The sequence below is a fragment of the Aulostomus chinensis genome, chromosome 15 (assembly GCF_037954235.1).
Source record: "Aulostomus chinensis isolate RoL2024-O1b breed Wild chromosome 15, RoL_Achi_v1.0, whole genome shotgun sequence".
Taxonomy (NCBI): Eukaryota; Metazoa; Chordata; class Actinopteri; order Syngnathiformes; family Aulostomidae; genus Aulostomus; species Aulostomus chinensis.
Window position 1 is genome coordinate 4,924,113 of NC_141334.1, and position 24,789 is coordinate 4,948,901.

Consider the following 24,789-nt stretch of genomic DNA (forward strand, 5'->3'; position numbering starts at 1 on the left):
GTTGATGTTTAATGTCTTCAATCGCCTCTGTAGTCTCTCAGTGGTGAGGTACTGTGTTTATTGGCCTCTTTTATTTCTTTGAAACAAATCATGACAAAATGTGCGAACCACAGACTTTATTTCAGTGGTTTAACTGATCACCCATTCACAGGGAATCGGACATTCAATGCTATCTTATTTCCAGGCTTAAGGACTCTCTCTTGCATCGTTTTCTGGCATACTTGATGCACGTGTCTGAAGACGTTGTGAGCATTTTCACTTGTGCGCAGCTTTGACAGCATCCTGCCGGTATTGGACCTCCAAAATACTCGTTTCTGTGGAGCTTTAACGGCCCTCTGTTGAGGGTATTTGTGTACCTTCAGACAAATGTCACACATACACTCCCAGGCCTCCTCACCAGGTACACTTTTTGTAGAACATTTTCCCTCTACAAAGATAACAATGTTTGGTTTTGACCAACATTGTCATAAAGCTATTAACTTAACTCATGGAGTCAAACTGGTCTCTTTTCTCATATTTTAGCCACCCCATTTTGAGGTGCAGGGTATAAGAAAGACTTTTTAATATAATGCACTCCAGTATAACATCTCCACCACCTGGAATGACCTAAATGATAACCATAAAGTAGAGTTATTACCCTTCTGACAGTGTCAACAAAGACACACTTTTACTAGCTTCATAAAAGCAGAATTCATGGCGGAGCTCTTCTATTGGATTGCGGTGCAGTGTGGCGGTGTACCTAATTGAGTGGCCAGTCGGTATCTAGCAGATGTCAAACAGTTGCCGAATGACAGAAGCTTATTTTGAAGTCAGCAAGGTCCGGGGGGTCAAAGGTCGAAAGGTCAAAATCAGCACATCCTCTGGAGTTTACAGTGCAGAAACAGTACTATAACAATATTGAATTCATCTGGATTTATCACAGGATATATAAAAAAACCTTCAGGGGTGGGATGCTGCTGCTTTGTATTTGCATAATTACAACTGCTCTGCACCTAAGCGCCATTAAATATTCTTGAGCTGCAGTTATGACTTTGTGTACAGCACATCTGTTGTAACATAAGGTTCACTTCATACCTCCAGACCCCTTGACCTGTGGGATTAGCATGCATTCTGTACCCAGATGTGTTTAGCTGCCTGCAAAGTAGGATTTCCGCCCGTGTGACAGGAACTAGCGGTGATCCCATGTAGCTTTAACCTCACTTTCCTCGTGGCTGGGTCATAACTCTGTCTGCTGCAAGTCTTCATTTAGTCCAATGAAAGCAGCTCAGAGGTGCTCGGGTCAAGACTTTCACGTTTAGCTGCCGTAGGTCAAGCGCTCTGGAGCCTTCCTGCTAATTTGACAGGGGAATGATTTAATCTGGGCGCGGCCTGAGATTTTCAAAATAGGATCGGACCAAACTGATCAAATTAGGACATCACAAGTCATTTGTGGGAGTTTGGGGGAAAAAGTACTCGCCATTTAGCAGCGACTTTTTTTCACAGTCTCTGGGCCAGTGTGCATCACATGACCTCACACTGACACCATAGTTGTAATTCCAAAATTTGGCCTCTGTGAAAGAATCAGCGCTGTTTCTTGTTTCTGGCTTTTTGTAAGCTGCGATCATGCGACTTCTACTAGAAGCAGACATACATGTTAAAGGGAACTTAATACTGTCATTGTTCTGCATTTGCATCTGATGAAATAATAGATCACCGTGTAAAATGAGTCATTTCTTTTGATCTAAACCTGAAAAACACTCAAAATGTACCACAGTAGAATCCTTACACAGGTGATGATTGCCCTAAACCTCAACGTACGTGGAATGTTGGGATGTTATAATTATCTGGGTCTTCAGTACATTGATTTGAATGTGAGGAGAATATTTTTTTGTAGCAACTCATGGCCAACCAGCAACTGTACGTTCAGACATGTAATAGCAGCAAGGAAAGTACATGTCTTTCAAGTGGAAAGGAAACTGGATGCAGATGAATCCCTGCAAGCCTCCGTCCATTCAGAATTTTCTTAAAATTCTCCTGGATTTGCTGCCACTTAAGACATTTAAGTCCTTTTGTTAATATACAAGAGTATACTGTAAATGGAAGGCAATCACTACAATCCACATGATACTGAGTTACATCTTGCCGACAGAAGTAGATGGAGAATTGATTTTTTTCATTCAATATTGGTTGCTTGTGATCCTCTGGAGTTTATTAAACCACCACTGAGAATTCATTCTGGAAATGTTCTCCTCAGAAATACAAGAATGTTCTTCCGCTAATGATATGAAAGTTGGACAGTGCTGTATTTCTTAATTTTCCCTTGTTGTCCCATCGCATTCAATCATGTTTAACCTCTTGATTTTTCTGCTTGAGACGACCCCGAAGCCATTTTTAGCGTGTGTGAATAATGTAATGTCCTTAATAGGTTATTAAATAGAGGAAGGTTATCAATTACTGAGGTGGCCATGAGAGTGAAGCCTCTGGTCTGGATCTGACCTTGCCTGCAGTCAGTGCTCATCTCTTCCCTTAACAAGAGCAAAATTACACACTGATGTTTTAAAGGTCCAATTTGACTAATTATACACCTGTGCTGTTTGTGTCTGTTAGTGGCTTTCTTTGATTTGTCCTCCCTCAGCCACACGGGGTTTACTACAGGCTGGAAGCAAACACACAATGATTCAATTTGAAAAGTTCTGGTTTTCCTCCCCCACTTTTTGTCTTTTTCACAAACACACGCACCGTCAGTTGGCCCCCATAAACAGGTTATATCAATGATTGTTTTACTATTTAATGTGGAACTTAAAAAATTCAACATTTTTGGACCATGTGAGTTAGTCAAGTCAAACCCGTCACTGATTGTTAACGACAGGAACTTTGGCTGTCAACGACGAGTCTGACAACAAAGCTAAGAAATGACATTTGAGAGAGCACAAATAGAATTCGTATTAAATCAATCTGACTGGCACTTCAACTCCGACTGAACTTTAAACAAAGTAATTTTTCTGATGGTGAAATGCCGTGAGTCACTTTACACTTAAATGTCAAATCAACACCATCTACATTAATCAGCATAGCCTTGCGTGAACCGCTCTGGGAATCTGAATCGCTCCGAGTCTGTTAGCAATAGCATAACAACATTCTGTTAACACGTCATCGTAACACGTCTCCAGATAAAATACGAACAGCGCTGTGTGCCCGACTGATTGAATGTGAAAAATTTCTCAGGGTTCATCGTGTTTCCAAGTAGAACGTCCGACCTCAGGGGGGTTCCAGTTGTACAGCAGTTCAACTGGAAGGCAGTTTTTGACTGGAGATATGAAAACTTATTTTTTAATCTCACTGGTGCAGAAACCAAATGCCAAATAAACCTGGCAAATAAACAGCTATGCACCTTTGAGACTTTTTTTTTTGGTTTTGTTTCCACACTTGACATGTAGGCGGCGACATGAGGTGTAGGATTTTTGCAGGCCGCCAATTAAAGCCTGGCTTGTGTGTTAATATTTTACCTGTTTGTAGCACACCGGTGTCAAATCACACAGCACTTGTGGAGATATGAATCATCGTCGTATCATCTAAATGAAGGAATGTCGGAGGGCATTGTCGTGAAACGTGTGATTTAGACGCCTCGTTTTGATGAAGTCAAGAAGTTTCTGGTTTGTGTGGGATCTTGTTGTCAGAAAACCATCGAGAAATGGCAGCGTTGAGGAAGTTCATATTTATATTAACGTACCCCCGTGTTTGTAAGAGACAGAGCCCATTTTCACATTAAGGGACCTTTAATGTCAGGCTTCAGAATAAACTAATTAGCACTGAGAACATTGCCAGTGTCTCAGGAGCTTTCTGTGAGCACATCTGTCAAGGAAATATTAAGCTGTTAAAATACAAATGAGCCAGGTTAGCATGGCAAAGGGAAAACAATCAAGGATAAACAGAGCACCAAGGACTGAAGTGGGACACCCCCACTCTCCTTTTGCCGTTGAATAACTGTCATTTTAAGCTCAGCAGCAGATGCAAACCAACCAGCACTTCTCAGCTGGTGCCATACACCCACTGACAGCTTGTAAAACACATCAGCACTTTCAGAAAGTGCTGACATAGAGAGCTGGGAGGTGGATCTGTTTCCCAAATACAAGTAAGATGCATTTTGTGTAACAAAGAAAGTGAGAGGAGGAAGGTCTGGGGTGGACTCCCTACTCCTGGGAAGGAACGTGAGAAGAGAGGGGGTGAGAAGGAAGGAAGGAAGAGGAAAGCAACTGAATGAAGAAGAGGGTTTTTTTATGGTTGAGCGATCACAGATTGTGTGCCAACTATACGCTTGACCCACTGCAGATGAGGGGCAGGAGGAGAAAGAGAAGGGTGGAGTTGCTGGAGAATTTACAATGTGAAAGCAGAAACAATTCCAGGATGCTGAGGTTAAATCAACCCTGGGGCTTATTCGGGCCACTGTTAACACCAAGCTTCTTCCACAGGAGTGTCTGATTACTTTGAGAGAATGGATCAGCAGAAGGAAGCCAGTGGGACGGGGAGTCTTAGCGTGGAGCAAAGGCGAGCCGTAATGCCGGATTCCCATTAGCTGCTCTGTGCCACTGTAGCTTCCACATGTTAAATAAGAAATGGTGTTTTGTGTTTCACAAGCTTGAAGTCACGCATCACATTTTCACACGTGCGTTTGTAGAGTTACACATTTGGTGAAATGTATTTTTTACATTATTTAAAAGCATGTAGTCGAGCAGAGTGTAGAAATCTCACACGCCAAGGGCTTGTCAAAGCAGCAAAGCTCCAACATTATTCACATTACAGCAAGGAAGTGACTGTCGTCCTTAAATACAATTATGTGGTGCGAAACCTTTGTCAAACAAAACCCCTGACGCACCACATAGTTTGTTACACAGAACCATGCGGGAAACGTCCAATTCTCATGAAGTTGCCAGAAATATGGGAAAACCAGGACGACAGGTTTCTTTACTCTGTCAGATTTCTGACTACATTGAAATGCAGGGTAAAATAGAAGATAATGGAGATTCAAAAGTGTGAAATGAACAAAACGCAAAACAAACAAACAAACAAACAAAAAAAACCCACTTATATCCATTTTGATGAGACCAGGCTGGATTGCTAGACCCCTACAATATTAAGAAGAGACCCAATGGTTTTTGCCTAATTTAGTTGATGGACAGAAAAAGCAGAAACAAGAAAAAAAAAAACAATCATTGAAGGTGGCGAGGGCCTGATTCATGCGCTTCAGCAACCCCCACTGAAACTGCTGTTACTCCTGCAGTTTGAACGATATACCCAATTAAAACAGTGTAAGTTCATCTTCATCTGTGGCAGTTTTACTTAGTATGATGCTAGAATTAAAACATTTTAGAGCTTCTAATAACTGCTCACTGCTTCACACGGATCATAGTAATTAGGCCAAATGAAAGCAAAGTGCAGTACGTTTTGTTCCAAACTGATTTCAGGTAATGAGTGCTTTCAGAGGCAGCACACATTCGACAGTAAAGTGTCTGGTGGAGTGCAGTATAGTTTCCAGATGCAAGAACACAAGGGGAGTTAAGAGATGATGTCTTCCAATTAAGATTGTTGAGACACTTATCCGCTCAGGTCTAAATGTAAGAAATAAGAAACAAGCGTTTCTGTCGCGGTAAATGACTCAACTGGTAATTTCTTTATCTCTTACTGATTGTGTTGATTTTACCTCACATACACTGGCTTGATGAGCTTTGTTCCATTTAAATCTCTGGTGTCAGGGAGGTTCTCTATTTAAAAGTTCCAAGTTTCATCTTTAAGATCCTCTCTATCTCTTTGCACCTCAGTGTATTAAAGGTAGAATTCAGTGTCACGCTTCAGGACACGTCAGCATTGACTGCTTTGTTATTTGCTTAAGGCTCCAGGAGTACGTGCCTTGACAGCGCTCAGTACTGAGTCACTGTATAATATTTCCTCTATGAATAAACAATCCTGCACCTTGCAGCTGAGAGGGAACCCGTGGAAAACTAAGGGGGGAAGAAACTCTACTTTTTGCCTTACTCCCTTATTAAGATTTTAAAATGAGTGCCAGGCAGGAATTTGAATAAACTCTTTTTGATTTAAGGAAATTTACATGGTCTCCTGGGCCTCTCGTGCACCACAAATGAGAAAACTTGTTACCCTGTTGCAGCTTTACATGGTCTGTGGGAGAAATAATGAATGGATTCCAACTTTAACTGAAGGCTTGGTGTGTATTTTAATTGGCTGTTTGCATTCCAATGCATCGGGTGACAATGTTGGCCTTGCTCGTGTCAAGAATTCAAGTTCTATTTTTAACATTATCTTCAATTTGTTGTATTAATCCCACGGTTTGATCCCATTTGATGTTCTGGTGTTGACAATTTATAAACAGTCAGGGTGCATGTTGTGTACCAGTCATGATCTAACACACTCCTGGTCTAACACACTCATAGTTAAACACATTCATGATCTAACACAGTCATGATCTAACACACTCATAGTCTAACACACTCGTGATCTAACACACTCCTGGTCTAACACATTCATGATCTAACACACTTATGATCTAACACATTCCTGGTCTAACACACTCATAGTCTAACACACTCATGGTCTAACACACTCCTGGTCTAACACACTCATAGTCTAACACACTCATGGTCTAACACACTCCTGGTCTAACACACTCATAGTCTAACACACTCATGGTCTAACACACTCCTGGTCTAACACACTCATAGTCTAACACACTCATGGTCTAACACACTCCTGGTCTAACACACTCATAGTCTAACACACTCATGGTCTAACACACTCCTGGTCTAACACACTCATAGTCTAACACACTCATGGTCTAACACACTCCTGGTCTAACACACTCATAGTCTAACACACTCATGGTCTAACACACTCCTGGTCTAACACACTCATAGTCTATTACACTCATGATCTAACACACTCCTGGTCTAACTCACTCCAATTGACTAAGGGTGTGTTAGACCAGGAGTGTGTCAGTCCAGGAGAGTGTTAGACCATGAGTGTGTTAGATCATGGGTGTGTTAGATCATGAGTGTGTTAGACCAGGAGTGTGTTAGACCATGAGTATGTTAGACCATGAGTGTGTTACACCAGGACTATGTTAGACCATGAGTGTGTTAGATCATGAGTGTGTTAGACTATGAGTGTGTTAGATCACAAGTGTGTTTAACTATGAGTGTGTTAGATCACAAGTGTGTTTAACTATGAGTGTGTTAGACCATGAGTTAGACTCACGGCGTAACTCAAGCCTGGTCTAACACATGCATAATCATCACAGTCACAGTCTAACACACTCCTGGTCTAACACACTCCTGGTCTAACACACGCCTGCTCAGTCTGAGTTTAGTCAATATTGATGCAGTGCTGGTTGTTAATTATCCTCACCGAGGAGGGACACCAATTTCTCGTCTGACTCCAGTTATCAGTATCACTACTGTGCTACACTGCAAAAAAAACACTTCGCCATGGCAGTTACAAAAGTTTTCTTTTTTTCGACCAAGCAGGTTGTGACAGAACTGGATTTTTTTTTTTTTTCACTCTTCCACCGGTGAAGGTGCTCGACTTTCAGGGAGATTACACAAATTGCTGTCTGCAAACTTTGTGGAGAAGTGGTGCATAAATTGAGGAAGAACCATTTCAGATTTGGGGAATGCTCACTTCAGCTTTTTGTTCCTTATTACTTGCTAAAAAGTGTAAAGACAGAAAAAAAAATGTATTGCTCATTTAAAGATTAGAGCGAAATTGTACCAGTGCACAACCATCAGCAGGATTATGCAAAAACTGATTCTCTGTGATTTTTATGGAGATTTGCAGTCAGGACCAATGAAAGATGTGTTTAAATTTGTAATGGATCCATTGAACATTTCCAAAAACTTTACATCAGCTTTGGGGAAGGTATGAGCTGTACAGTCCTCTTCAGTGCTGAAGAAGAAACAGTACAGACAGTACGTTTTTAAAGATGAATAATTTAGGAATTACCTGCATGTCATAATTCTCTCTGTGTGTATTTCTCTCCATTCCAAATTTTGTAAAATGGCATCAATGCTAAATGAACAATAACATAATTCAAATGAAAATTACATACATTTCTGAGAAAAAGAAGCTCTTCAAGACTAATTGAGTTTGCGTCAAGCACTAACCCACATGCCGTTGAAACTGAATTTTTTAGATGGAAGAAATAATGAGCAAAACATTTTAGGCGTATTTGGGTCGTACTTTTTGACATTGAATCCCACTTATAGAAGTCTGCTCTTTCATGGCATGGTGACAGCAACACTTACTGTTGTATATTCTGGAGTTGTTAGAGGGAAATATCTTTGAATGGAGGCATCCATCTCTGGTAAAACTCCCGCTGTGACCAAACTAATCTCTCCCCATCCAAGGCAGATTTCCACTTATGTGATCATCCTGAAAATATACAAAGTACTAGATGTGTCACATTGGTGCATTTAGCAGAATGATGTGAAAAATGTGTTTCCTAGAATGATTAACATTTTTACCTTTCTTTGAATTTTCTCCTTTTTCATACTCATTTTATTTACTCCCTGTTGCTCACTGGAAAAAACAGATTTTGAGTTGAAAATGTTAGTTGATGAAATCCAACGAAAGATGTCTGAGTAAAATGGTTGGAAAAGTATCACCTGGGATGCGCAGGAGCCCCGATGTTAATGGGCTTGGATCTGGACATCAGCACAGCTGATGAAATATCGAGGAAAGTTTCTCTCCACCTTCCAATGTGTCACGAATATCACTTTTTTTTTCTTTCCGTAGGACACAGAGATTATCAACACAGCCATTCTAACCGGACGCACTGTGGCTATTCCTGTCAAAATGGTTTCCATAGAGATGAATGGAGCAGTTACTGATGTCTCAGCCTTTGTGCAGTGCAAGTCCTCCAATGAAGACATTGTTAAGGTACAGTAAACCTGATTTCCACTTTCTCTGTAACTGGTAGAAGAGGTCAATTTAGAAAATGTAATGCCTTTACTTTTCCAGTAATACTGCAGTGACCCAGCAGCGCAGTCACATCAGGAGAGCATAAAACCTTTATTTTGCTCCATATTCTGCTCCATATGTACTTTATATTAGATTAGATTCTTACCTCATGCCTCAAATAAAATCAATAGTTCATAAAACTCCAGATACATCAGTAGGGTTTGTTGCAAAGGAGCAGTAAAAGCTCCATTATATGCTTGTCCACTGCTCACCTGATGTACTGTACTGCAAAGCCTGTGCCCTCTTGTTGTTCTCTTGATGGCTGCAGATATAAAACCAATGTCACAGGATACAGAACAATCACTGCAGAGGCTCAGTGAATCCAAACTACAATATCAAGCCTCGTCTGTTGATTAAATAATTTAAAGAGGGATCGCAACAACTTGCAGAGCACATCAGAGACTGTGATAACGCGATTATTATTTTCTCCAGTCAATTACGGTGCTCTATAGGCAGATTGTGTTATCGCACGGGCGGTACAGTGGAGTGCCGCAGTGCTGTTTAGCCCAGCTTATCATATTAAATGTGAGAGTGTGAGGAGAGATGTGACCTTAGAGGAAGTAAACAATGTATGTCGCTCTCGTCCAGACCCTCTCATGCATGCTACAGTATATACAACAAGCATGACAACAATCCACTCAAAAGTTTCCAAATACAAACATTAAAACAGTAAAGATTTAATAAAGTCCTCCAGTGAGCTCATAATTTTCTCGTGGAAAAACTCTTGGAAATCAGGTCAAGTTGCAAATTGAAGTCCAAATTGCACCAAAGTCTAATGCCTGTCTAAGTTCTTCCTAAGAGGTTGATGGTTTCAGTCCCTGGTGTCCTGTCGCCTTCAGTACACCATATTGTAACATGTGGTCCCATTTTTAATCAAATACATGATTAATCAGTGGACGCGTAAGTGCGTGGCCACCGTTGGATAGACAAGTCGTGAGCAGTCTGGGTCTCAGTCAGAGCTGCCTCATTCGTCTCCAGCCCTGACGTCTGGTTAAAGATGGCGATGGCCCAAAGCTTGAGGTTTCACAGTCAACCTCTGGGTGGCGTCTCTCTTGCTCAGTCTACTTGTAAAACTGCCTTGGCTCGTAACACAGCAGTAGCAGAATTGCGCAATACTGCACTCTAGTAAACAATTTATAAAGAGAATCCAGCCGTACAGCATCATCACACCTCTCCAAGTCATTTAAAGTTTACGCTGGAAAACATCATGTGTCGTTGCGCAGTGGGAACCGGCGCCGAGAGGGAGGGAGGGAGGCCGGAACCACGGCAACAATTGACACTTCAAGCTTGTAAATCCTCTCCCAATACATTAACATTCATTTCCTCTATTTGAAAATGTGTAGAATTCATTTCACTGTGAAAAGCCCTTTGTTCATTGAACTTTATAAATACCCGTATTAAACCAGGCTGTGAAATCCCTCCATTGGTTTACCAGCTCCTGAAGGTCAGGTGCAGCAGGTTTGATAGCAGATTTTACAGACTACCATGAAACGCGACCAGTAGAGAAGTGGTTCGTCTTTGAAGACGAGTGTCTGCACTGTATATTTTCATTCTGATATATTTGACTAACACCCATCTTGGCTGTTCTCTTACATAAAAAAATTTGCGGTGAGTAGATAGACGTGAAGGAGATCGGAAGGAGATCAGTGGTTTTCCTGTGCGTCTTCAGAGGGCCCCCAGTGGTGCTGTATTGCATCGTGCCATCAATAAAAAAAAAAGAATAGGTGTTTCATCAGGACGGCTGGTGTCGGAACATCATTTATCATTTTTCATTATCCATTAAAGACAAGAGGCTGAGCAATGCGATATTGAGTGGGCTTGCTTCAGCGCCCCTGCCATTGAACAGTCTGGGCTAATTTAAAAGGAACCCTTCAGGCCCAGGAAATACACCAGTCATGACAGTTCAATAAAGTGTCCCCCAGAAAACTGAAATAAAATATTCACAATGAGCCTGACAAGCGCTCATTTATGTCTGGGTTACTTTGTTGTTGTCGCACATCATTCTCATGCCAAAAGTTATTCTCATCTATTATCACATTCTTTGAGATGGGAGTCGCAAAAACGGCATAAAGAATTCAATAGCGTGACACATCGTCGGTGAGACAACAACAGCATTTAAATTAAGATTCTTCTCAAGATTTCCTCCCTGTGTTAAGTTTTGTTTTTTGTTTTTTTTAGCCCAGCATTTGTGTCAGTTGGATATTTACCAACCAGCAGGCTGTTTTATTTTTATTTTTTCCAAATGATAGGAAATCTACTAAAGTATCTACCATTTTTCTTTGCTGGAATGTTTATTTTATTCTTTGCTTTGGAAAAAAAAAACAAGCTGTCAAGAGTCTATAGCAGATAACCCCTTTCTGTTGTAGCTACACTTTATGTGTGCCTGTGCAGAAATAATTATCAAGGTACCCTGGTTATACCAGGTGGGTAAGGAGAGAGGAAGGCGTGCGTGTGCTGGATTTGTCGGAGGGGGGGGTGGGGGGTTGTGCAACGACTCACAAGCCATTTCCTCATGATCCTCTCCCCTGGCGTTGTGACTCATAGAACCCATCTGAGGGTGGAGGTAAGGCTTTGTGTCAGCACATCGCATCTCGTCCCTGTGGTCATCAAGCACACGTACTGTACCTGGCTGAGGCGAAGACTCCTTCCTCCCCGCCTCACTTCCACATTGGAGTGACGCGTTCACCTTTGGCCCAACTCCAAATTTAGCATCTACAAGACAAGAGGAGGCGCTAATCGGAGTGAGGGTAGTACTCCCGCCGGTTGAACATCCCTGCAGCTCGGGCTGGAGTTGTCTTAGTTTTCTGGGTGTTCTCATTTCATTTGTTGAAGTCGACTGTAGTTTCACACCAAGATGGATTCTTTGTTGTTGTTGTTGTTTTTTTTAATTAAAGCCAAACTGCAGTCAAATGAGATTTCATATCTGGTGTTATTGATTTCAAACGTGACACATATTCTTATTTGCAATTCAGAACCTACACATACATGTAACCTATAGAGAAAGATTAAATCAAACTGTACACAATCAAAAACAACTGCTATAACCTGTATTTTTTTTTTAATAATCCTATCATTTCTGTGACATCTGGGGTTGTGTTGCACCAGCATTAGCATGGATAGAATTGTCCAACAAGGTTAGCCATCCTTGCAGTTGGGCTGGTGACTTTATTGAGTCCTAATCCTCACGTCACACAAGCAGTGCAGTACTACTGCCCAGCGTCTCCTTCCCGAGCTGCAGCGAAGGATTATGAAAGTAAAAGAGGGGAAACTTTTGTAAAACATCTGCTTGATTTGCTGAGCTCAAACCGCTCCAGCCACACAGGAGATTTAGCTACATTTGATTATGCACTTTTGAGAACTGTAGTGTAACGAACGACAGCACGGTACAGTGTGGCCCGCAGCGGTGATTATAGCATCAAACTCCTGGGCGCTCAGAGAGAGCATTCCTCTGCCAAGGCGCTGTGACATCATCAGATCCATTTCTGGATCTGATCCAAACTGAAATGATTGTTCCTCAGCCTCTTCTATTGTTTCATCACAAATCCATCCACAGCTTATCCACCGTTATCTCACTACCAGCCTTCCTTTACTCTGAAAGAGTGTTATTGTACCTGTAGGGTTGTGCGTCTTTAGATCGTTTGTTTTTTTGAAGGCCAAACAAGTTTTAAAAAAAAATAGGAATATGTGATTTAATGCAACATGAAATCATATTTTGGACAGAAGAGTTTTGTGGTGGTTTCAGCATGATGTGACAATGCTTCCATACACAAACGCAGATCCATGAAGAAATACTTAAGCCCACTTCAGTGTGGACTATTCATCGGTTCAGTCATATCTGTTGTGGACAGCCCCTGGAGTCTCAGCCGGGGGCTGTTTGGGCCAAGGTTTCCTCTTCCTCCTCCTGGTTATATAGCAACATGAGACCCAAGGATAGAGTCAAAGGCGAGACACCTGGGACTGGATCATTTCACCATTTTAAGTAAAAATACAGAGAAACTATCAAGTCAGATGATAAAAGATGGGTTGCATCTGCGTCCTTTTCCCTACACGTGGAACCTGCATGGAACTAAAACCCACTTAAATATATTTGGTCAATAAAAGGACTCAACCCTCTTGTCTTGCCTCCGGTCACAAATGTCTCATTCAGACCGAAAGCAAATCAGATTTGGCTCTCAAGTCCGATTAATCTCAAATCTGACCTTTTCCTGTGATCAGATTTGTTGTGTCCAGATATCGCCAACCTATCTACGAGACACAGGCGGCCTGTATCTGAGGACAGACAGATTGCAAGTGACACAAAAGACGCTTTGAAATCCCACCTGAGTATCCAGAGAGTCCAGAATGGGACGCATCTGTAGAAATTTCCTTTGAATCAGATTTCACACTACCTCCAAAAGAGGTTTGGATCACATTCTCAAAATGAATATTTCATATGTTTTTGGCTGTTAGGACTGTCTAAAATCTATCCTGATACAACAGAAGACCGTTTGGGGCTGGCAGTCTGAGCAATCTCAGGCTCCCGTCCCTTGCAAACTGATTCTACATTCATATGCAGATATCTCCTGATGGAGATTCGGATTAGCCAGAATGTGTTCTTTATCACTCGACATCTGTGGCCGGCGTCACTAATGCTTTTGTGATTGTCTGGGAGCAAACCCCTGCAGTTGATTCCAAAAAACATGTTTCAGAGCAGATCAGTGGAGGCTATTAAAGCAGCAGATTAATGTCAAGGTTTTAAAATGAGGTGTTAAACAATCCTGAACTTGTGTAAGACTCAAGTATCCTTCCTGCCGAGGTGTTTATTTCATTTGCAACATGAAATGAAGAGATAAATAGGATCCAAACTGTTTCCAAAAAGGCTTCAAAGTCTCAGCTTTCTAGAAGAAGAGATCATTTTCACACTCAACATCATTAATCCAACCAACAACAGGCTAATGAGGGCCTGGTTCATTTAGCTAACAGAGCTAAATGAACTCATTGGTTACACTGCTCTTGAAGCCAACACGCATCCATCAAATGAGGAAAAGCTTCTTAGCAGCGACACAGTCCCAGCGATGCCAGCCATATGTCAGCTTTCAGTCCCTGTTCGTTTAATGGTATTCCTAAATGGAGACTCCATTTGGCAGAACGCAAGTAATTAGTGAAATATGAAAATACAAGCTCACGTTATTGTAGATTCTCTTCGGAAACACACACTGTACAGAAGGAATATTTTAATAACTTCAAGATGACTACTTTTCCTCCTGCATTAAAAAAAAAGCCTGTTCTTTGTTGTGTGTTTCTTTGACACTGAAATGCGGAGTGTCACATACTCGTCTCAGTGATACTGGCTAACAGCATCACCTGCAAAAGACGCGGTTGTGTAATATTTTTACCGGTAATCAGCCCAGGTGCATGCTCATTCAAGCCCGCCTTTATAATTGCATCCCATGAAATATTATGAATAATTTGTCTGCATCTGGTTCTGCTTATTTTCGTCCTTTTTCCCCCCCTTTTTTTAAAGACCTTTTTTGTGATGCGGGTGACCAGGTGGTTTGTTCATCTGCAGCGCATACCTTGTAACCGTGGCAACTGAAGTTCCAGTCAGTATGTTTTGTGCCATCCCCTTTCTCTCTTGACCTTCTCCTGTCTAATGCCCTACGTATACTATAAATTTCAAAATATGGGCTGTGCTGTCAGAGCATCTCAAATCAAACATCCTGTACAGTAAATAACCTTCAACCAGACGAAACGTGCCAGTAGATTGAGCTCACACATTCTTCCTCACATCATCTATCTTGTGTTCATTAAACGCTTACTCTAATTTACTAAAAGTACAATTTGCAGGAGATCTAAATGTGCTAGTGCTTCTAAAGCTATAGAGCACTGCAGCTACTGCATATTCTGTGGAAGCCAATGCAGAACTTCCTCGACCAAAATTCAGTGGGAGTTTTACATTGGAATTTTAGGATTATTACCGAAAAACTCAGCAGCAAACGGAAGTTTATTAAATAATGTTATGATCATTTTAATTGTGATCTCATTCACTTGATGAAGAGACACTTTGAAAAGGAATAATTGCGCTTTTTAATATATTTACTGGTATATTTTTTTGCCTTAAAACAAAATCTTTAAGTGTCTTAAATTCCTGTGAACCGCAGATCTAACTTCAGGCATTTACCCAAACTTTTAGTTCTCATTCCTTCACCACCCTATAGAGGGCAGCGTGCACCTGGGATGGGAAATGGGAAAACAGTGGGAAACAGAAGGTCAGTATTTCGTGCCACAAATGAAATTGTGACACAGAATCACCTGCACTTCACCTTTAATTAAGTGAATTATTGAGGCTTTGAGTGAGTAAATTTCTCTTCTTTCACCGCGTCGAGTGACGTCAAACCTCGCAGCAGAGTCTCGCAGCTCAAGACAATGAGTTGAAAGTCGAATACTCCAAGTTAGACATGTTCAGGGTTTCACCCACTTCAGACGTTGGAACCTTCCTGCTACGGAAACAAGGAAATGATAACTTCCTTAGCAGGACAGGTGATTGGATTTCAACACTCAGCTATGGTCAAGTCTTGTGTTGTGACTGATGGAATGCGTTGATTTTGTTAGCGATGGAAACCGGCAAAACTTAATTTCCCTGTCGGGAGGAGGGCCCTACGACAGCTGTGTTGCCCTGTGTTGCCTCAACAAAGTGGTAGTACAGATAGACTGGCACTGGCTTGTTCAGGAACTACACGTGATTCCTTTCATGGAATTGTGAATTAGAAATTAAAACATCAGCTGAGTATTTGAGAAAACAGTTTTTGATGTCCGTGGTCCTCTTTTTTGAATTGAAAGGCTCTCTTACAAAGCAGTGGTATGGAGCTTTCAAGATGTGAGGGAGGTGTAATATTCTCCTGTAAGGGAGGTGTGGGATCGGGTATTTGGGTCCTTACACATGTCTCCTAATGTGCTGAAGTCAGGACACGTCGTCCTCTGCTGCTTTGTGCATTTGCTCTTTAATTTGTCTCTCCCAAGTCCATCAACTTTGTGCTAGTGTAATACTAAATTGCTGAACTAGGCCGTTAAGGGTCACGTGTAAATAATGAGCTGGTGATGTAATGGCACTAAATCTTTTTTAGCTGTTTGACTGCTGATGATAGAATAAAGCTACAGCTGAGAACTTAGCAGTGTGTGGTCTGTGAATGTCATTATAAAATGTCAATAAAGCATTGCTCATTTGAAGGACAGAAGCTGCTTCCCTCTCTGGAACCGTCTAGGATATTAATTCAGTTAATGTTATGGAATAAATGTGTGAAAGGCCCTTAGGTGTCTTCACTTTTATTAACCCAACCGGTTTTTCATCCTGCATTGTAGGACCAGTACAGGACCAACATCAGGCAGTGCTAGCACTTGTCCTGATGATCTGTCTCCACCCAGGCAATCTGCTGGCACCATGGAAGATGCCACAGCACATTAGCAGTAGTGCAACAGCATGTGGCGGCACAGTGTGTGAAAGCCCTCCTCAGCAAGCCCCCACAGGGCCACTGATACCCAGAGTTGCTAACAGCTTTTGACTTGCAATTAGCTGGCCAAGTTTATCAGCAGCAATAGCCGCTGGAGCTGTGTGTGTGTGTGTGTGTGTTTGTGTGTGTGTGTGTGTGTGTGTGTGTGTGTACGTGTATGTGTGTGTTACGTGTATGCGTGTGTTTATGTGTATGCATGTGTTTATGAGTGTGTGTGGCTGGCTCTCGGGTAGACGGGACTACATGTCCAACAGATGCTCTCGACTCTCACAGCAAGACTTGCTGTGATTAATCAAGGTGGCTGCGGTCATTCTTTTTCTTCCCTCCGTGACTCGGCTCACACAGATAACACCACACATCAGCAGAGAGAAACAATAACACACAAAGATACTGTGCAAACCCATAAGGTCAAACCCTGCAAAACTGCACTAACTGAAGCAGAGGGGAAGACTGCCTTCCTAAGAAGTCCTTCCACCGCTGCCCCCTCCCCCAGCTTTGGCCTGTCTGCATGGAGGGGGGGAATTATATTACCCGGACCTCCTCCCGGTTATGATGAATCCTCAGCCCTGAGAAGACTGGCCAGCCCGACCTCCATTTGCAGGAGATTAGATCCTCTGATTACAATGCCAGCTACCTCCCACCACTAGATAAATCTTAGATGGGAGCCCAAAAGCAAAGCCCTCCGGATCCATTGCAGTTAATAATTTAGTGTTAGAAGGGGACAAGTATTTATTATAATTCCAATGGAGCTGGAGATTTTTGACGGGATGGGAAAGCTAAAGAATGGTTTAAAGATAAAAATGGCATTTGCTGCCACCTAAATCATCTCAAATTGTATCACATCACATGAAGTGAACGGTGAGATGTGTGAATGTGCTTACTAATGCGCCACGTAGGTGTTCTGATTGAAAGTTCATGTGAAATGTCACACAGCAGTCAGCCTTCATAATATATGAATTATGTGTTTGCCTAAAAGCTTTTGTTGGCATATTTTGTGTTGGTAATTGTTCATAGATCATTATCTGTTGAATCGGGGGGAGAGGTGGTGTGGTTAGGATGTGGTTTGCATGCCTGATTTGTACCGCATGCACTTAACAAACACAGCCTTAATGTGACTGCAAAAAGATGCAAATTAGATTAGAGCCCACAGCCGGTAAGCGTTGTTTACAGCAGCGGCTCTCAGCGCTGAGCCATCAGGCAGAGTATTTCTAGGATTGCAAGACATTTGAGGCTTATATTCATGAGGGAGCGGGAAAGTTTAGGAGGGACAAAATACCGTCTGCCTGTCAAACTCTGAATATCCCACCCAGGAAGAGAAAGGTTTCAAAGCTAAGAAGCACTTGTGGTTAAAGATGAGAAATTTAATACCATTTTACATTAAACAAGCAAGATGTCTAGTAATACACTCCCTACCACTTTAGCTGAAGTCTGAGCATTTCTGCACAGCAAGTGCTCGGACAGGAGCAAGACTGGTTCTAAGAAACCCCGACACACCTTACCGGACATGATGCGAATTACCCATGAGGCCTTGATGGTTTGAATCATCAACCAGCCCCCAGCCCCCACCCCCATGCACTACATGTCCTTATCATTGAGAATTTTAGATTTTTACCCTAAAAACAATTGTTTTCTTTCCAGATTTGTTATGCATTGTGTTATAAAGACAGACATTTCAAGTTATATTGGGGGGGGGGGGCACACTTAAAACATTTTGGGAGTTAAGGCCATGAATTCAAGGACAGCAGCAGCTGATTTTGCCTGATTTGCTCTACGTCTTTGGTTTAGTCTGAAGAAATCGGCTTCTGTGAGGTTTGGATGAAATCAAAGCTGCTGACTGGAGCCTCAGCGGCAACAGTGCTGTTGTTTTCCCCCTAAAACACAATGGAATATACAGTGTGTGTGGGTGTGTGGGTGTGTGTGTGTATCCATCTTTGCACAGCACTGAAAAATGACATTGAACATTTCAGTTGTTCCTATTGCATCTAATCTACAGACGCTGTTGTTTTCATTGGGACTTTTTCTTTGATTGAAAGTTGTTCTTAGGTTATCTGTGATGGGTTTTTCATTGGTTTGTTTTTTTTTTTGGTTGTTGTTTTGGGTTTTTTTTTTTAGGAAGATTTGTTTGCGGTGATGGGAATAGAATCAATTCTATTCACCTCAATTGACTTCGGTTGACACTAGCTGAGACAAATACCTAGAAATCCTGGTCAAGCCTAAACCATCTGCATCGATTTACCTCTAGTGGTGCTGCTCTCTTCTTTCTAATTTGGCCGAGCTGCTCGTATCGATGGTTTATGTGCCCTGCACTTTCACATCTCAATGAAACACCCAGTTCCTTGTATATTTGCTCTGTTGCATATCAACCTTGAAACACCGGGGAATGAATTGTGGCACTGACAGCTGCACCCACACGGCGTCGTATATCATCAAATATCACTTAGATCTTCTGTCATCGACATGACCATTACCATATAGATGGTCTCTGACTTCTGACCCTGATCTCTGCCAGGTATCCATGAACTGTGACTACGTGTTCGTCAATGGGAAGGAGACGCGGGGCTCCATGAACGCCAGGGTCATCTTCAGCTACGAGCACCTGAGTGCACCCCTGGAGTTGACCGTCTGGGTGCCCAAACTCCCCCTGAAGGTGGAACTTTCTGACAACAATCTCAGCTTCATTAAAGGATGGAGGGTTCCCATCCTGCCTGACAGAAGGTAAGGCTCACGCGTGAATACACACTTACAGGGAAATTACAGTTTCATGGAACTTCTGTCTTGTTTGTCAGGAAGCAGTCTAATCAGCTGATCTGAATCAGCTGCTAACTACGCCTCAAGGTTGCCACGGTAACTGCTTAGTCACTACTTGAAGAGGGAAGAATTTACCTCTCGAATGCCTCTCAAAGGCAGCAGCTGCTATCGCCTCCGTCTTATGAGACTGTTAAACACGGAGACATGAATTATGTGTTTGTGGGGTTAAAAACAATGTTTTAAATACAGCAAGATAACAGTCCCTCTTTGAGTTAACCTGAAAACACAGGTCTCACTCAGCATTGCAGCCTCTGGGGTACTTGGACTCTCACTTGGAAGATTGTGGATCAAAATTAGTCATTATTGCTTAGAAATTTAGACAATATTTTGCGTGCTCTGGAAAAAAACAAAACATTAAAGGTGTAGCTGTGAGGACAAGTGAACAGTCTGGGGTTGAAGACACCAACTTCAGCCTCTCAACTTCCCACCAAAAATGCCACAATGTAAATGAACCAAAACAGTGAGTCAGATCTGCATAAAGTCAGTGGACCTGTCTTTGGCCTGGGCTCCACCCTTCCACAAATGTTTGTGACCACTCTTCTGTCTGTTAAATCTCGGTCAGATGTAATCACTTTAGCACAGATTATGATAACTTTGTCAGGTAATCATGTCATTTTCTTGGATTTGGAAATGTGGCAACTTTAAAGGAGAAACACTTGTAGAGCGTCGGCAAAGGATCAACTTCCTCTTCCGACAGTATTTAGCAATTATTCCATTCGCTTTGAATAAAGTAATTTTAGATAAACTGGTTTGTTTGCAGTGTAAATGATCCTGTGAAAATCCCAGCGTTCCCAGAAGTGCTAAAAATGAAGGCGTGCTTCCTGGCACAGGTCACAGACATACCACTGTGTTTGGCAACAAATCAATAGGACAAATGACTGCCAGGTGACTGTTATACATGAACCACAGAAACAAAGATCCCAAGTGCTCTGACGCAGGTTTTTGCTTTCATGTTTGTGGAAATGAACCATCTTTACTGTGTGTTCTCTGTGGTAAAAGAGCAGGAATGACTTACAATTCCAGATGTGGTATTTTTATCTGAGGACTCATTATCCAAAGACTCCTACCGTCTTCAACATGAGAAACCTAAAAGCGTTCTAGCCTCCTCTCTCTTTTTCTTGCAATTTTTTTTTTGTTTGTTTTTTGTGCGCGGCAGCTTATTTTGCTGCAATTAGAATTTCCGGCTCTGTTGCTCTGGAAGAAATGAGGCTCTCAAGTTCAATTTGATGTGGCTTGTCTTGTATGTGTCATCTGAATCATCATTAGACAACAAGCTCAGCACACTGACTTTATTAGACTTTGAGGGAATACACAGGGAGCTGCTTCGAACAAACCTTGGTTGTACCTGTGGGTAGATAATGAGGGTTTTGGCCTAACAAGCAGGTAATTTGGAATTTTACTCCAATAATGGTGGTAAATTGAGGCTGCCGCACAGAAGTATATGTTGTAGCACTAGTATTCAGTTGTATTTAATAGTATTTGATTGTAGCATGTCTGTATTCAATAGATTTTTTTCTGTGGCTTCATTTTGACTCAATTCAGCACATGGACTGCTGAGAATACATCTTTCCAAGATACAGTATAACAATCCCCTGTACTTATTACCACTATATTTATATTCATGTCGTTGTCAAGAGTCAAGGACAATCGTATGGCCTCCATGTCAGTGTTATAAGAGCTGTGCCAGTAAAATTAACCCAGCAGGCAATAAAGGAAGAGCAACTACAAGCCTAAAAAAAAAAAAAAAAAAAAATACCTTTACATGTGGGGAAAATGGTAGCAATGAGGGATTAAGGCTGTTAAAGCCGGGACCCCGATAAAAGATGTGATCTCAGGTTAAAGAACCGAGGCTCATTAAAATATTCTTGCATTCTTGTCATGCGCGGCGCAGTAACAAACAGGCCTGCAACCCTTCATTTAGGAAATGTTTAATGGGAGCATTAAGACTCACGCGGGTGGCTGCTGTCATCGCTGCTGGAGTACATCACCATATACCAAATCCATTTCTACCCAACCTGAATACAAATGGCATATTTAAGGAGTAGTTTGAGGAATGTAGGTATTTCAAATGACCTGGAGTGCTTTGAAAACATCTTGCATAGCCTCATTTTTCAAAGATCCCCAATGGGCTGTAATGGCTACAGATAGTATATTATTTTGACATTCAAAATGTGTCTTAAATCCTCATTTTAACTCCATTCATTCATTGAAGAGCCATCCTATCGAAGCACAAGCCTGCAAATAAGGGGACATGTATGTGCTTTTCTTACATTTGTGAGATTGTCAGATATTATTTTGAAGAGTAAGGCTGGTGTTTATCAGACACCCGGGTTTACTCGAAGGCCCATATGGTGTCATTCTCATATATAAACCATGCTCCCTGAATATAAATATTGTTTAAAGCTATTTAGTTTTAAAGTTTGTTTAATAAAAGTGCAATTCTTACAATCCATTTTCCATGACTTCTCTTGTGCCCTCATGAAAACAGTCATCAACGACCCCGTGAGAGCTGCATGTATTTTAGGTTGTTCCTTTCGCCTCACAGCCATCCCAGGGAAATTAATTTTACTGCAGCTGAATCACTTCTTTCTTGTATGCTGACATTTGGATTTTCTGAGTTTTTAGTTTTCTGTACTTCTCCAGCACCAGGCACCAGAAATATCTCGTGGTGGTGTGGACAAAACAATCCAGTGTGTGTCATACATCATGTATTGTTTTTCCTGCCTGCAGGTTCCACGACTGAAGCCAATAACTTGATCGTATCCAAATTAAATATCGTGTGTTTTTACACTGAAAAGTAATAAACCCTCTGGTTAGGGGACGTTCACTTTATTTTCGTATTTGCTGATACCAAGGCAACACCGACTGCTCTTAGGGTCCCTGTTGAAGCTACACTGCGTCATATTCAAGCCTCCACACCAGCACCAGCCGGAACCATGGTGTTTTCATGTTGTTCGCCTGTACGCCAGCAATCATGAACAGGAACCTTTGAGAGAATGTATTCAAATTTGGCAGGAGCCTCCACTGAGACTCAAGGATGAATGCACAACCGCACCGCAGTACTTCTAGTTTTTGTATGAATGAACATCTCTAGTATTCAAGCCCTCACCAAACACGTTCCTACAATGGAGGATGCTTACATAAGTTACTTACATCTTACACTACTTTGGGTTGGCCCTCTGCGAACCTGAATGAGGATGAATTATTTAAGCAGCTGGGCTCTTCCGGACTTTCCAAATTTTATCAGACCAAATTTATCAAATTCTGACGGTGAAACAAGTCGTCGCGCAGGGGAGGAGGTTCCAGTGTCACGTTTTTTTTTTTTCTTTTAATTGTCAATACTAGAACATGGAGACACTACAGCTTCAAGAAGATACATAAATACAATTATTTTAACAACCCCTGCTAGTTTCTCCCGGTACAGGACTTTCCAAAACAAAATAGAATGTCAACCATCCGTGTCAACCTTTACATGTGTACATACATACACACGCTACTTGTAAATTCAGTCATAACGATGTTCACCAAATGCCATAAGCTATAAATGTAAAATAAAAAAAAAACAAAGAGAGGAAAGAGTCTATGAATACTACATTTGCAGGCCTCTGCTCAAGAAGATAATTAGAATATAACCCAGGGGTGCAGACGGATGTAATGTAGCCTGGGTTCAAATAAGCAGTAGCGGATTAAAATGGTCACAGGCCCAGAGGCTAGTTCTTGTGTGGGGGGCCCTCTTTATACCTCATGATTCCTGGGAAGAAGAAAAAAATCTGTTTTACAAAAGCTTGCTAGGAATATTACATGACACGCAGACACTGAGACAGCCTTTACTCTTAATGACACTGCTACAGGGGGAGGAAGAGCATTCACAGCTGGTAACAGCTTTAGCCCTCGAAACCAACAGGTATGAGTGTTCTAACTGAGGCAAAACCACAACATCCTTATTGACACAAATGGAACTGCTAGGCAATATTCAAATAAAAGAAAGCCATAAAAATACAATAAACACAGCCGGAGCACATAATAACAGCAATAACAGCTGGTGGTGTCTTGGCCGTGGCGTCTCCAGCTAAAGATTCAGCTGTAGTTTTGTTAGCTCTCAGCCGGCAGACCTGCTGCTGCTACTGCTGCTGCTGCTGATCGCCATTATGAAGCTGACGAGATAAAAATTCAGCAGCCCCGAAATATTGAGTCAATACAGGGATTTTCCTGTTTTCCTGCTTTTTAGCCACCAGGTGCCCAGTAACTCGGACGTATATGAAAATCAAGTTGACTTCATACAGTGGGAACCTGGATCCACGCAAATCAGCTGTTTCTTTTCGTATGGGCCAAACAAGGTCAATTCTTTTTTCTCTCTCTCTCTCTCTCTCTCTCTCTCTCTCGCTCTCTCTCTTTCTCTCTTTTGAGTATACAATTAAAATAGTCTGGGCAGCCTGTGGCTCTTCCACACATCGCCCCAGGCTACAGCAGCAAGTCACAAATCAAGTCAACTTAGTAAAACTGTTGGGTGTTCAGGCTGAAGGTCAAGAAGCTCCCAGTTTCTGTTGGATGAGAACTCACACTTGACTATTATTATAATAACTGCTTAAAATGTCTTAAAGAAGATGGAAGGCGTTTAAAAATCACAAAACTTCCCCTTTTGATCACCTTAATTAAATCAGAATTTCTTTGTATTGACTGTCTGAAATGTTATTTCAATATGTAAATGAAGCAGTATCTAATAATCTAATGATTGGGCATTTACATAGATTTTCAGTACAGAACATCGGTAACAGCAAGGTTCAAAAGTCTGATTTTATTTTGCTGATATATTATAGTAAAACACTTTTACTGAAGGATATTTGAAGGATTTTGGATATCTCTTTTTTATGACTCCATAAATCAGAAAATACTGCCAACAGCTATAAAAAAAAGAAAATCAGTTTTCATCATGTTTTATTGGAATCAGAGGCGATGAATGATATATGAACAAACAGGGGCTGGGAAATATGGCTAAAATTATATATATGTGTTCTGTTATTTAATTCATTGGTATTTCTTGGTGTACAAGGACAGAAATACCAGGTTGTTGTCACGCAACGACGCAACAAATACCAGATACAGCTGTTTCACCCAAGCTGAGATGTTTTACTGGCCTTAAGCACGTTTGACTGTCAGCAGGATTACGCTAAAACTCGGAGACAAGAACATGTTACATTTTGGTGCAGATTAGTAACAGCCAGGCGCCACAGTGGTGCAGTGGTCAGCACTGTGTCGCCTCACAGCAAGATGGTTCTGGGTTCAAGCACCAGCTGGAGCACAGGATCTTTCTGTGTGAGTCTCCATGATCTCCCTGTTCCTGCGGACGAGGTTAATCCGGACTCTAAATTGACCGTAGGTGTGGCTGTGAGTGTGAATGGTTGTCTGTCTATATGTGTTGGCCCTGGTAGAAAATAGACGGATGGATGGATGGATGGATGGATTTGTTACAGCCCCTAAGTGTCACTAGGTG

At 41.7% G+C, this 24,789-nt stretch overlaps 1 protein-coding gene across 3 annotated transcripts in view; it reads left to right on the forward strand.

Annotated features, from left to right (window-relative positions):
- tmem132e (transmembrane protein 132E) overlaps nt 1–24,789 on the forward strand; it is a 372,909-nt gene that overhangs the window by 309,688 nt on the left and 38,432 nt on the right. For all 3 annotated transcript variants that reach the window (XM_086226000.1, XM_086225999.1, XM_086226001.1), the window contains exons 5-6: nt 8,779–8,922; nt 19,000–19,205. In XM_086226000.1, coding sequence (XP_086082126.1) covers nt 8,779–8,922; nt 19,000–19,205 — 350 coding nt within the window. The remainder of the gene's footprint in view (nt 1–8,778; nt 8,923–18,999; nt 19,206–24,789) is intronic.